This window comes from Manis javanica, chromosome 3, assembly GCF_040802235.1.
Source record: "Manis javanica isolate MJ-LG chromosome 3, MJ_LKY, whole genome shotgun sequence".
NCBI classification, from domain to species: Eukaryota; Metazoa; Chordata; class Mammalia; order Pholidota; family Manidae; genus Manis; species Manis javanica.
The window spans coordinates 68,648,484-68,661,059 of record NC_133158.1 but is presented as its reverse complement, the minus strand read 5'-3'; the positions used below and the strand labels follow the sequence as shown (position 1 = coordinate 68,661,059).

The 12,576-nt window shown below is 44.0% G+C and overlaps 1 protein-coding gene across 1 annotated transcript; it reads right to left on the bottom strand.

Annotated features, from left to right (window-relative positions):
- Positions 1-7,233: 7,233 nt before the first annotated feature.
- ZBED2 (zinc finger BED-type containing 2) lies at positions 7,234-11,026 on the bottom strand. The gene is made up of 2 exons (XM_017680200.3): positions 10,882-11,026; positions 7,234-10,650 (listed from the first exon to the last, which is right to left on the bottom strand). Exon 2 carries the CDS (start codon positions 9,823-9,825, stop codon positions 9,181-9,183), a length of 645 nt encoding a protein of 214 aa, XP_017535689.1. The 5' UTR covers positions 9,826-10,650; positions 10,882-11,026; the 3' UTR covers positions 7,234-9,180.
- Positions 11,027-12,576: the final 1,550 nt, after the last annotated feature.

The following is a 12,576-nucleotide window of genomic DNA, read 5'->3' as shown; positions in this document are numbered from 1 at the left end:
AAGGAGGCGCCCAGGAGAAGGAATTTCGGGAGATGCTCACCCTCAGACAGCCACCCTGCGTGTACAGGACCCTGAAACTTTGTACCCTATGAGCGAGCCCCTTCACCTCATCCTTGTCCTGGCTCCAAGGGGAGCCAAAGGGAGACCTTTTCTAAAGGAATGCTTGGGAAGAGAGGGTGACTGCCATCATCCAGGTTAGGTGAGGATCTAATAAGCAAAACTAATTCAGCCTTCTCAGCACATCTTAGCACTGTGATTATGATCCTCCATGAGCCCCCAGTACTGGGCCCTCCAAATCCCACCCTAGATATGCAGCTTATGGAAGGTTATGAACAGAAAGTTCTAGACAGAAGAACATCAAGTTTCTGTTCGTGTTAGGAGAAGGTGACAGTTTTTAACTGAAAGTCAAGTGTAATGATCTTTTCTCTAGACACATACAAAATAACTCTTAATTTCAATTCTTCATTCATCATCTCGCTTTTTACAAGATACAAATGAATTACTGCATGTGGAGCATCTAGTCCAGAGCTGGCATAATTGAGTGTCTAGTGACTGCTAACTATTTGTCCCAGCAGGAGGATAATGGAACTGAGGAAAGAGCCAAGTTCACTCCATCAACAATTCCATATTATTCAAGGACAGAGTCCAGCTGTGTACAAACGGTGGCCTCTCCCTCTCTCTCCAGTCCAGATCCACAGTGATGACCCCAAGTTCTCTCGCCATGTCAGGGTTGGCTCAGACAAAACCTCAAATGGCTCCACCACGGTCAAGGTTTTCGGTAAGAGCTTCTGTTCTCTGGCCTCCTTGCCGTCCTCCTATGAATCTCTCCTGCCTTGCTATTGCCTAGACAGGAAGCGCCTGTTAGTGGAGAGCAGCCGAGCAAGGCCAGCCATCTGGAGTTCTATCTCCCTGATCACTTCTCTTCATGTTGGGGGTGAGGGCAAGGCAGGAAGCTAAAGAATGATGCTTCAGGTGACGGAATAAAATCATACAGAAGGCCAGAGGTTGGTCAATCTCTGGTGACTGCTACCTTATTTACAACTTTAAAGTTTCCTAAGAATACTGGAAACGTCTTTAATTATAACTTGCCAAAGTCTAATTACTTAGTTCTCTAATTGTGTGAGTCGCTTGCTGCTGCAAAGCAGAATAAGGCCAGCGTGAGGAAAGGACAGTGATAGACCCAGCTTCTGAGAAACCGTAGGAGTCTCCCCACGGCCACCGAGGCCAGGCCCACCAGCAAAGGAGCCTGCATTCCCAGGAGGGTGGGGCCAAGCTGCAGTTTCCACTGTGGCCTGCCTCAGCTTGCAGAGGCTCTGCAGGGTACAAATTTCAGGGAAATATAAAAATTCTATTTTATTCAGTGATGCAAGGAAATAGTCATAAACAGAAACCCCTTGCTTTGGATATTTTTTCATCTTCATGACCAAGAACTGTGTGTTTTTTTAAATGTCATTTTCAAAGGGAGGCAAAGAGAATAGCAGTAATGTGGATGAGCAATTGATGTCTGAAAATGAAGTAAGCAAAGAGAAACTGCCAACACAAAACCTAAGGGCATGGCCTGCGGGATTTTTCCTCAGTTCTCTGAATGGCAGGACAAGTGAAAAATCTGTGCTTTTACTTAAAATCTTACTGCACTAGTAGAAGTCGCACACTTTAGTATCTTGAAGGAAACACAATGCTGTAGTTCATAAAGATAGGAGTAGTTACAGCCACGATTTAATAGCTTGAAGTCTCTGGTTTATAGCTTCTCCCGGGTCTCTCTGGGGCTGTCCCTCTCTTCGTCCTGCCCTCTCTCCCCTTCTCCCTCGCTTCTTCCTGTCCCCCTCTGCATCTCTCCTCTGGGATCCCCTAGGAAATCAGTCACCCTGGTGGTCAGGTTCCTTGTGGAGCTAAACATCAATGTCCTGGGAAGAGTCAGAAGACTGTTCATCTCTTTTATTGATGTCGCCATATACTCACCTTCTAGGGTGTGACCGTCTAGCACAAACCTGAAGCTGACCTGTACGGCCTGACTGTCGGCTAATCGATGAAGGCAGTCAGCCAGGATGTGAAAGGATACATTGATTCTACGCTAGGCAAACTGTTTCCCCTTTTGACCATGGGTTTTTGCACCATAACTCAATCTAGTCGGCCTGTCAACATTTGAACCAGGTTCTGTATCTCTTTGCTGCATCACCTTAGTCTTGAATACTTTTCACTCTTCTATGTCTCCCTCTTACCACCCTCTCCATCTCTGTATTGCTGTTTCCACATTTCTCTTTGCTTCTTCCTTGAACTCCTTCCAGTGGATGCTTACAAGTTAGAGACTCTGCCTGTTTCTTCATACAATTAGATTTTCCTGGCTTCCTGGCTTTCCCCTTCAGGAAATAGACCAGCTGGGCTGTGTTGGACAGTCTCATTCAGTCTTCAACCTATTTGTGGGTGCCACCGAGGTGTATATTATAGTGGCCCCAATGGAGAAGTATAATGCACATCTTATTCAGAACCCCCTTTACATCCCTTGGATCGGTCAAATAGAATAACCCAAAAATAAAAACATGAAAACCTTGAAACAAATACCCAAGTATACTGCAGACCCATGCTATGTCCTCAGAGTCCAGCTGACCTCCCCTTCCACAGTGCCTTCTCTAACAGACCGGGGGCCAGAGGCTTCCCAGCTCCTTGGCCTCTTCCTGCAGTCTCCTCACAGTCTCCTGTGATGCGACTTTCCTTAGCACGGAGTCACCTGCCCTCACAAGTTTGCTCTCTCCCACTCCAAAGCTATAAACTCTAACGTTTTGTGCCTCAAAGAGGATCTGTCTATCAACCTTGTGAATTTTAGTAATTGTTTTTCTTTCAAGTCTTCATTCTACTCCATTGTTAATAGAGGCCCGAAGCACCCCTCCTCCCATCAGTGCTTTAGGGTTGTATGTTGATTTGGGTTCCCCTGAAACAAAACATTGAGACAAGGATTTGAGTTAAATTAATGCATTTGAGAGGTAATTTTGAGAAACATCAGAGTGGGAAAATAAGTTAGAAAGGGAAGGAAGAAAACAAAATATACATGATCACGCCAGTTTTTACTGGTGGTTTGGAGCTCATTCCCACTAGGAGACCCTGGAGAACACCCATCAGAGCCATCCCAAGTGAAGCGGGAGGACTGGGGTGTTACCCACCAACTCCTCCTCTATCGTTGCCAGTTATTCTCTGGGACTTCTAGTTTGCCCAACTGGCGGACTGACTGTGTTCCCATAAGCCCAATAAATCCTTACGAGAGTCAGATATACGCCCAGGGAGAGGCCTTCGGGAGGTAGAGGTAAATGCTTGGTGGATCTAGCAGACGCCGAAAACAGCTGTGACAGGGTCTTAATATTTTCTCCACTGGTTCATAGCCAGCTGTGTTTGCTGTGCTCAAGAACTTATTTGAAGCCACTTTGCTTCAACACAATGTGTTGGACACTGTTCAGTGCTAGAGATGGAAAGAGATGACTAAAATAGTATGAAAAGGGCACTTGCAGTCCAGTCTGAAATAGTTTCTGTTATTTTCTAGTATCTGTATTTTCCATGAAAATGTAAATTTCTTGAGCGCAGGGAAGAAGACTTGTCCACCTTTGCTTCCTCTGCATCTAGTGTCCTACCAGGCACACAGTGGGTGTTTAATAAACATTTGATGAGTGATGAACCTTACACACACACACACACACACACACACACACACACACACACACAAACACACAAACACAGACACACTAGTGGCCAGGTAGATAGAATGGCATTCAGTGCCACTAACTGTGTTTGATTTGCCTTCAAGCTAAGTCAGAAAGCTCCATGATTGTGGAAAATAACTCCATGAATGTCTTAGAAAAGGTGAGTCACATTAAAGCCTTTGAAATCTTTTTATAATATGCCAAGGTGTGTCAGGAAGTTGGATCGTTGTCCAGAAAATTTTCCCAAACCTTACTCCTTGGCCCTCAGCAATTCAATTTCCAGTGAGGAGGAAGGGAAGCTGAGTTGGTTCTGGAGACTGAATGGGAATCCTTATTTTCTGACACAGGGTTCTCAGAACATGTGATCAGTGATCCTTTGTCATTCAATTTCCTGGGAAAATAGTCTCAATGGTATAAATTTTTCTTCAATAAAAACTGAAGCATATAGCAAAGGAAAAGTAGGGCAGAAAGCAGTATAAATCCTGGTGTAAGAAAAGTTTTTACCCAGCTGACATTTAATTTGTTCTTATCCACTTCTTGTACCAGCTTTCCCATTGTTTTTATTTTGAAATAACAAGAAAAATGTTCCCTTCTGTACTTCTTCAGAAACTCAGAATCAGGGCTATTGCTTAGGCAGTAGGAGAAAAGGTAGCAGAAAAAAGAAAGTTGAGTAGGGCCCTCTGACTTCAATTTCCTGTAGGTAGTTCTCAGCGTCTTGTCCCTGGGATCTGGGCTCACTCGCCAGCTCTTCTTGCTGGCTGTGACCTTGGGCAAATTATTTCCCATCTTTGTAGTCGGTTTTCCCATCTACATGATGGGGGGGTACAAATATCTGTACATCATGGCTGTTTTTAAGAATTAAATGAAATCATGTATGAAAAGTTTTCCATATGCTGTGTGGCATATATTAAGTGCTTAATAGATATGATTGTTGCTACTTTGTTATTACTATCATGTGTATTAATCAGCAGTCTGGTGGCATTTTTACTTCATGTTTTTCAAAACTCCAAGTAAAATAAATATTCTCCTTCCTTCTTGAACATTTCCTGTCACAGAGGATGAGAGAAAACTATATTCATATTCTACTTTCTTCTAGTCCCAAGAACATTCAATAACTCAGGATTTCTGATTCTGCTGAATATCAGTCATTTAATTTGACATCTCAATACAAATCATAGCTCAGACTCTATGGGATGGTTTTGGATGAGTGTATATATCCTCATCCAAGTATTTGTGTCTTTGTTGATTTTATGTATTTGTCTCTTAGATGAGTGTTATAGCAGCCATGAGTATATGGGAAAAGATTTTCAAGTTTTTGTTCCACCAAAATTAATTTCCAAATTTATGAGTGGCCTTCATTTCAATAGTTTAAACAAAACAATCTAGTGATACAATGTTTGGTAGGTGTTTTGTTTCTTATAATGATTTCTTATAGATTCTTGTTGCCCATCTTTACAGGTCTCAATCCAGGACTCAATCCAGATACAGAACCATAAAATTGGATCTAAGAATTGCAGTATTTTTAAAAAAGGAATTTGTCTTACATGTTATCAAATTTTTCTTCTGTACCCATGCTTGCCTGGGTACTGACTAGGAAAACCAGAGAATGCTCCTTCCTGGGGAATGAATGAATAATCTCTCACTAACTCTGCATAACCAGCTACAGGACACAGCTTGTCTGTGGATCTTTTAAGATCTTGCCAAACATTAGTAATTTCTCATTCTAATATTCTTATAGCCCCCATTGTATTTTAATAACTTACTAATTCTTCAAAGCCCTTTTACATGCTTTTATCATTTGTTGCTTCTAATGAGCCTCTGAAATAGGTAGCGCATCTGTCATTTTACAGATGAGAAATTGGGGTCTAAAAAGTCTAAACACCTGGCTGAGTCAGTAATAAAGGGCAGAGCTGGGATGAGAATTTAGCATGCCTGCATCTAGACAGGATGGTGTAATGAGAAGAGATCGTGCTTCAGGGACAGAGAGAACTAATAATGTCCAATGCTAATTTGGCCAGTTACTAGTTACATATCCTCATCAAGTAGTTAATCTCCCTGAGTCTCAGCTACTCATCTCTAAAACTGGGATCATGATAAATATTTCACAGGGTTCTTAGGTGAATTAAATTTATGCACAGTAATGAAGTACATGGCACATAGTAGCTGTCTCAGGACTAGTTCTTTCTCCACACTACTTATCTTTCACCCACTCATCAGTTCCTTCCTCTTCATGTATATTCACAAATCCAAGACATGATTGAGTCCAAGAGACAGTATGGGGTAATGAGAAAACAGAACATAGATTGTGGAATCTGAGAAACCTGGATCTGAATTATCCTCTCACTTATTAACTCTGGCCCTGGGGACCTCAGTCCCTTACCTTCCTCATAAGCAACCAGGGACCATAATCCAATCTCACAATGGTGATGTAAAGATCAAATGAGAGAATGATGCAAAGTACTTGCTATCTGGCAACTCTTGAGTGTTGGGTAATGGTAACTGCCTACCCTTTTCCCTTCATTCCTTAGAAATTAAATCAACATGCACATATTGGACATTTACTATGTGCTATATATTCAGTACACCAGCTCCTCTCAGTGATAGACCAACCGGTATAGGGTAAGTTGTGAATAGTGTTTTCCAATACTACTATTTAAAGTTATAAATTTACAGTTCATTTCATTTTCCTGTATAATAGAAAATCCCACAAATTATTCTAACAAAGATGCCTCTCAGGTGTAGACATGCCAGGGATGAACAAGAAGAGTGTCACACTCATGGATGTCATGGTCGTGTGCATTCCCAAGAGCCAGTTTTCACCAGGGCTGCAACATGGCATGCAGCCTCACCCATGCAGCTGAGATGGGGAGCAAGGAGTCTTTAAAATTTCAGGGTGCTTCCATGTAGAAGATGTTTGCTTTAGAGCAAAAGATTCTGGTCCCAAGAACCCCTCAGAGCCCAGAGGCCCTGGCTCTGTGTATCCCACTTCTGGTGATGCAGCATGAGAGGGCACAAGAGAGATGCATAGACACTCCAAAGTTTATGCAACAGTCCATCTTTCCAAAGGCCACATATGTTTCTCTTTTATGCCTGTGCTTTATGCCTTAATTTGATCATTTCCATGGGTCCTGTCCTTGTCTCTTTGTCACTCTCTACTTTTACTATGTTTAAAAGTTATTGGAAAAAATATAAAGAAAACTACCTAACATGAAACATAGGAAACAAAAGCAGCTGGGTCAAAATACCTAAAATGGAAGGATGCTTAAATAAGAACCATATAAAACAGACACAATAATCTGAAAATATACATCAGACTTTAGTGGGATAGCTACAATAGCTGTTCCAAAACTTGATTGTTTCTGTTTATTTAATTTTGATTTTTTGATTTTTCAAAGCCTGAATCTGTGATTCCTTGACCTTCTTAAGCTCATGTTTAAAATGTGCATGCGTGTGTGTAAGATTAGGTATTGCAGTCTCCTTTCTTTCTCTCTTCCTCCTTTCCCCCTTCCCCCTCCCTCCCTCCTTTCCTCCCTCCCTCCTTCCTTCCTTCCCTCCCTCTCTTTCATCCTTCCTTCCTTCCTTCCTTCCTTTCTTCCAGCATTTTGTGTTCCAGCAAGGCTCTGAGTGGGAGTGCCCATCCATATGACTCCCCGCTGACATCATCATTTGCAGTGGTGAGCCCCTGAGCTTTCACCACAGCTGGAGGGACCCTAAAAGGGCCACCACACCCCTGTAGGGAAACCACATGAGAGGTGAAATCTTTAGCATGAGATAGGCTTCTAGAAAAAAGGGGATTACAGGACTAAAGCACAGCCTGGATTTTTCACAAGCCTGGGGTTTGGACATGTGTTTGTTCACAGGAAATACAGATCGAACCATTAGAGCTGCTGATGCATCTGAGAACAAGCACTGAAAAGGAGCCATACAGGTGAGGACCAAGAAGGGCCAGATGCAGTACTGCACCAGGATCTCGTCTGCTTTTTTTGGGAGAGCAGTGTCCAGAAAGCACTGGGGCTCTCTACGAGATAATGAAGTACTATCTTTATCTCCTCGTCTTCCCAGATCACACCCCACCCCTTCCTCACTCCAATCTAGTTTAAAAGAAAAATAACAATAAGATCCAGAGGCATCATCCCAAACAACTGTCAGCTCCAGCACAAAGGCGAGAGAAGTTTCCAGTTATACTTGCTATTCCTGAGTGAACATTTTAGGCATCTCCTCGGCAGCCCAGGGAATTTTTCTTTCCCTATGGACTGTTAAGCTCCTTTTTTCAAAGCATCTCAGAGTATTTAAAGATGAACAATTAAGTAAGAATCAGAGATCAGTGGATTGGCATACAGTTAGTATTTCAGAGGCCAGAATAAAATCCAAAACCCACTGCTCAAATAAATGAGTGGTCTCCATTCTGTGGGGACAAAACAAAAGCAACTTAACTCATTAAAATTGACCTCAGGATCTAAGAAAATGTTCTCTGCCCTTCACTCTCCCATTCATGGTTTCCTACCTTTCAAAGGTGAATTTTTTCCTAAGGTTCTGTCTCTCTTTTCCTGTCTTGGTCTCTTGCCCCTAACCCTTTTTCTTTCTTTTTCTTTTCTGTGTCTCTTTTTTATGTCTCCTTATTTACTCTGCCTCTCTACCTTTTTATCTTTCTGAGTTTCTTTCATATCTCCCTAACTCCTTCTGCTTTAACAGACCATAATATGAAATTGGATTCTATTTTTAAATATTTATGAATAAATTTGTATATCCTCTATTCTTAATGTTTAATTCAAGTGAGTTGAAGAGTTTAATTCTCTCTGTGCTAATTACACATTAATCACTTCCGTGTTAGGTTGTTGAAAAGACTTACAGGCTTTAGACAGGTCACACTGGTGACAGAGCTTTAATGTCAGCAAGCGGTATGACACTGCAACAGCGGGAGTAAGATATGCGCTGGAAGGGGCCAGAGATCTCTGCCTCGACCTTCTGTGTCCCTCCACCTTTGGGCCCCATAGAACAAGCTTTGTATCCAGTTCTCAGATCCCCACCAGGATGTGTGCAAACTCCTCCATCCCAGGAAGTCTCAGCTCTCCTGGTGTTGGCTTCTCTTACAGTGATGCTTACGTAGGTACATTCCAGCTACCTGACCTCCTTGACCATCAAAACCTTCAGCTTGACTACAACCGAGAGCTAGGTGTGAATCCCATCCCTCTCAGTCAGACGGCTGGTGCACCTGCCCCCAAACTCACAGACCCATGGTGGCAAAGCAACGTTAATCTCCAGGTCACACGTTTAGTTAGTACATTTAGCAGTTCTGATCAGTGCAGCTCTAGGAGCCTGTAGATAAGTATTTGGTCAACTCAAGTCTTACTGAGATTAGCCCATACTAAGCACTCTTTCTCTTAAAAACAAAATCCTACTAAACTGCTCTACTTCATATTTAAGCTGGAAGCAAATGGCTCTTTGCTCTGAGTATGAAGTCATTGTTTTCAGAATAGATTCCCCCAAGACCGGTTTAAACAAAATGGAAGGGATGGGCTGCCGCGGGCTGGTCGTCCTCCCTCTGGCAAGCCTCCTTCTCAGCCCTCACCTTCCACTTCATCTCCTGGATGGCCCTTTCCACCTCCTCCAGGGCTCGCTCTCTCCTCTCCACGGCCTTTTCCCGCCATTCCACTGCGCGCTCCCTCCTGAGCACGTCCTTCTCCCTCTGGCTGGCCCACAAAGCCAGAGCCCCCACCTGCTCCAGGAGCCTGGCCCAGTCACCCTCAATGCCCACGGGGAGCTGGGCCCCTTGGGGTCTAGGGTCCTGGCGCTGCCCTGCCTGGCTGTGGCCACTCTTCTCCAGCTCCTCTCTGTGCATGCTTTTCAGGTGCTTCCACAGGGCTGTGGTGCCCACATTAACCCCAGGGCCACGGCTTACCTGCCTGCCACACAGGCGGCAGGTGGCATATTGGTTGGGGTGGTGCCCCACACGAACTGGGGCCAGGTGGAAGTACTCCCATGCCTCAGAAAACCGGCTCCCCTTGTTGTGGGGCACAGGGGTGGGCATGGCACCTGCCAAAGGTTCTCGCCTCTCACTGGTCTCCTGCTCCTCCTTCATGTGTAAGTCCCCTTTTGCCTTCATCCTTGTTTCCTCCTCTTCCTCCTCTTCCCGCCTCATCCTATGTCCTCTACAGCTTTCCTTGACCCAAAGATCTTAATTAAAGCACAGCTAAGGCAAAGGAGTACTTGGGAAGGGATGATGGGGATTTCGCAATTAAGGCCAAAAGCTGTGCCCGCCTGAATGCTGTGATGTTTCCTCCTTTCTGCTTCACTGGAGAGTCAGGGTGAGTCAGAGCCAAGCAAAACGGCCTTGGAGGCTCTTGTGCACACCTCCCTCCTTGCCCCAGATGCACAGCGATCCCTCCTTGGCTGCACCAGAAAGATGAAACAAATGAGTCCAGCAATTACAAAGCTCTTCAATGAGCTCAGTGTTCTCTATGGCAGCCACTACCAGGAGTGTTTTTGAACATTTTAGATTTTCTCTTGATGCTCCTCCTGGCTGCTTCCACTATTTCTGTGCTTCCGGATACAAATAAAATGGGCTCTGAAGACAGAAGGAGCAGCCTCAGGGTTCAGGCTGTTCGGGAGCCCCAGGGCTGGGGCCTCACCGGGTCTTCCTTGGTGTTGGTAGAAGCAGGCATGGGCAGACGCTGCTGTGGGAGAGACTCGTGCTTTCTAAGAACTGTTGCCACAAGCAGTCCCGAGGCTACAAAGCCTGCCAGGGGCTGGGAACTGAAGTTCCCAGTAGGAGGTCAGCTTGTCCCTAGAGAGGTCCATATAGTGCTGGGATCCTACGAAATCTGAGCAGCTGGCTCAGCTGTTTTCAGCAAGAGGAGCCAGCATGCACGGAGGAGAGGAAGGTGGAGCACATCTGCACACACTGGGTGTCGCCTGGTTGTCCTTGGCAAGCAGTCACCACGTTTCACCTTCCCTGGCACGTCACCTGCAAAGCCGACAACTGGTAAGACCTCCCTGACAGCGGCTCACTCCAGATGGTTGGCTCAGTTATCCCATTTTAAGATATATAAGTAAATGGGAAATTATGTTACATTTTTTAAACAGTCTGACTTCTCTCTTTTTCCTTGGGACATTTCTTAAGTGACTGAGAGTTATTCATCAAGCTTTGCAACCCCAAACGGTAGCACACCTCCCCCAGCCCCAAGTGGGTACTTACAGCAAGCAGGGCTCTGGATGGTGGTGGCTCCCGCCCAGGGTGAGCCGCCCGCGTGCCTCCAGAGCTGTGCGCTGACTCCTGCTCCCAGGAGGAGGGCACCTCCAGTTCCGGTTCCTCCCATTTCCAGGGAAGCCTTATTGCCAAGTGGGTGTGTCCCCGCTTGTCGGGTTTTTCTGCAACACAGACACAAATGCAAAATTTTTCTCCCTCCCCCTCTACCCCTCAAATAAGATGTTCCTGGCAAGCGTTGTGTAGTAAAACAGTAATTCAAGCACCTACAAGTTTTAGTTCTGTTTCCAGATGACTAGATCATGGGCCTCTCAAGCAGAGAGATTTAAGTGGAGGGGGGCGGGTGAAAGAGGGGCAGAGAAACCACAGGTCTCAAGAATGTCTGTAACTTCAAATATTTTGTTCAATTGTCAGACCCTGAGTCTGAAGTTTTGGTTTTGGAAAATCAAAGGCTGAAGAATTTACAGCAAGGGGAAGATTCAGGGAAAAGAAATCCCCCAAATTTAAAAAAATAGGGCAAATTGAGAAACAGATTTGGGGGTCACTTTTATTGTATCATATACTTAGAATTGGAAAAGCAGGAGGGCTATCAGCTTCTACTCTCAGCTGGACTGAAACAAAGGGATAATCACAACTTAAGAAAAAAAAATATTTACATGTATACTATAAATATATTGAACTTCAGGAAGGAAAACCTCCCAAGAGGAGACAGGAACATTTTAAAGAAGGTATTTGTGGAAGAAAAACCCTTGAATTATGGGAGAAAAGACAGAAATGGCAGAGTAGAAAACATGTAGAAACAGAAAGTTACATTTCAAATGGAAAAAAAAGGGGATGAGAAGGAAAGACTCCAAGTAGAAATGAAAAATAAATGAAGAGTCAGTCAGCAAGTAAGGAAACCTTTTTTTTTTTTTAATGATTTCTCTTTCTAGACTAAAAAGTTAAATTTTATCAAAATGATTCTATTAAAATCCCTTTGGAAAATGTTGTGTCCTAACAGGCAAACTGAATATGGTCCCCATTTCAGTGTTTCACCATTTCTGAGGAACTCAGGAAATGATCAGCCTTCCAGCCAGGTCTGGGTTCCTTTTTCCTGCCTCATCAGTCTCCTCATGCTCCGGTGGTCCACTGGCCTCCCTCTGCTTCCAGGGCAACCTACCCAACTCACACGTAGGCTTAAGAATGCAACCCACCTACCCATCTGTGTGGATTCCCCACAACTTCCTGCCATACCACCTGTAGAATCCATCTTTCCTGTCCACAAAATAGAGCTCTGTTCTTAAGTTATTACCTGCTGTGCATGCCTACAGAACTGTCCAAATACTTTTCAGCACTTACTGTGTAATTCTTTGTGCTTTTGCATACTTATTCCATGTGTACTTAGAATAATGTATTGGAGAAACCAGTTATTTGGCTTGTCTTACAGATGCAACAGGCACACAAGGAGTGAGGGAGTGATTCTGACTTCTCAGCAGAGGAATGTGTGTGTGTGTGTGTGTGTGTGTGTGTACACAAGCACACTTGTGTGTGTGTGCACATAGACTCATACATATTTTTACTTCATATTTTTTTCAAATTTAACACAGTTTTCTTCTTAATCATGTGGAAATTCCCGAATAAAGATAGCTCATCTTGCTCAGCAAAACCATATAAACTTGACGTTTCATAAGAAGTTTGACTTCAATT

Bases quoted from the DNA above. Each gene is read 5' to 3' on its own strand.
- ZBED2 (XM_017680200.3), bottom strand. From the start codon at position 9,825: ATGAGGCGGGAAGAGGAGGAAGAGGAGGAAACAAGGATGAAGGCAAAA.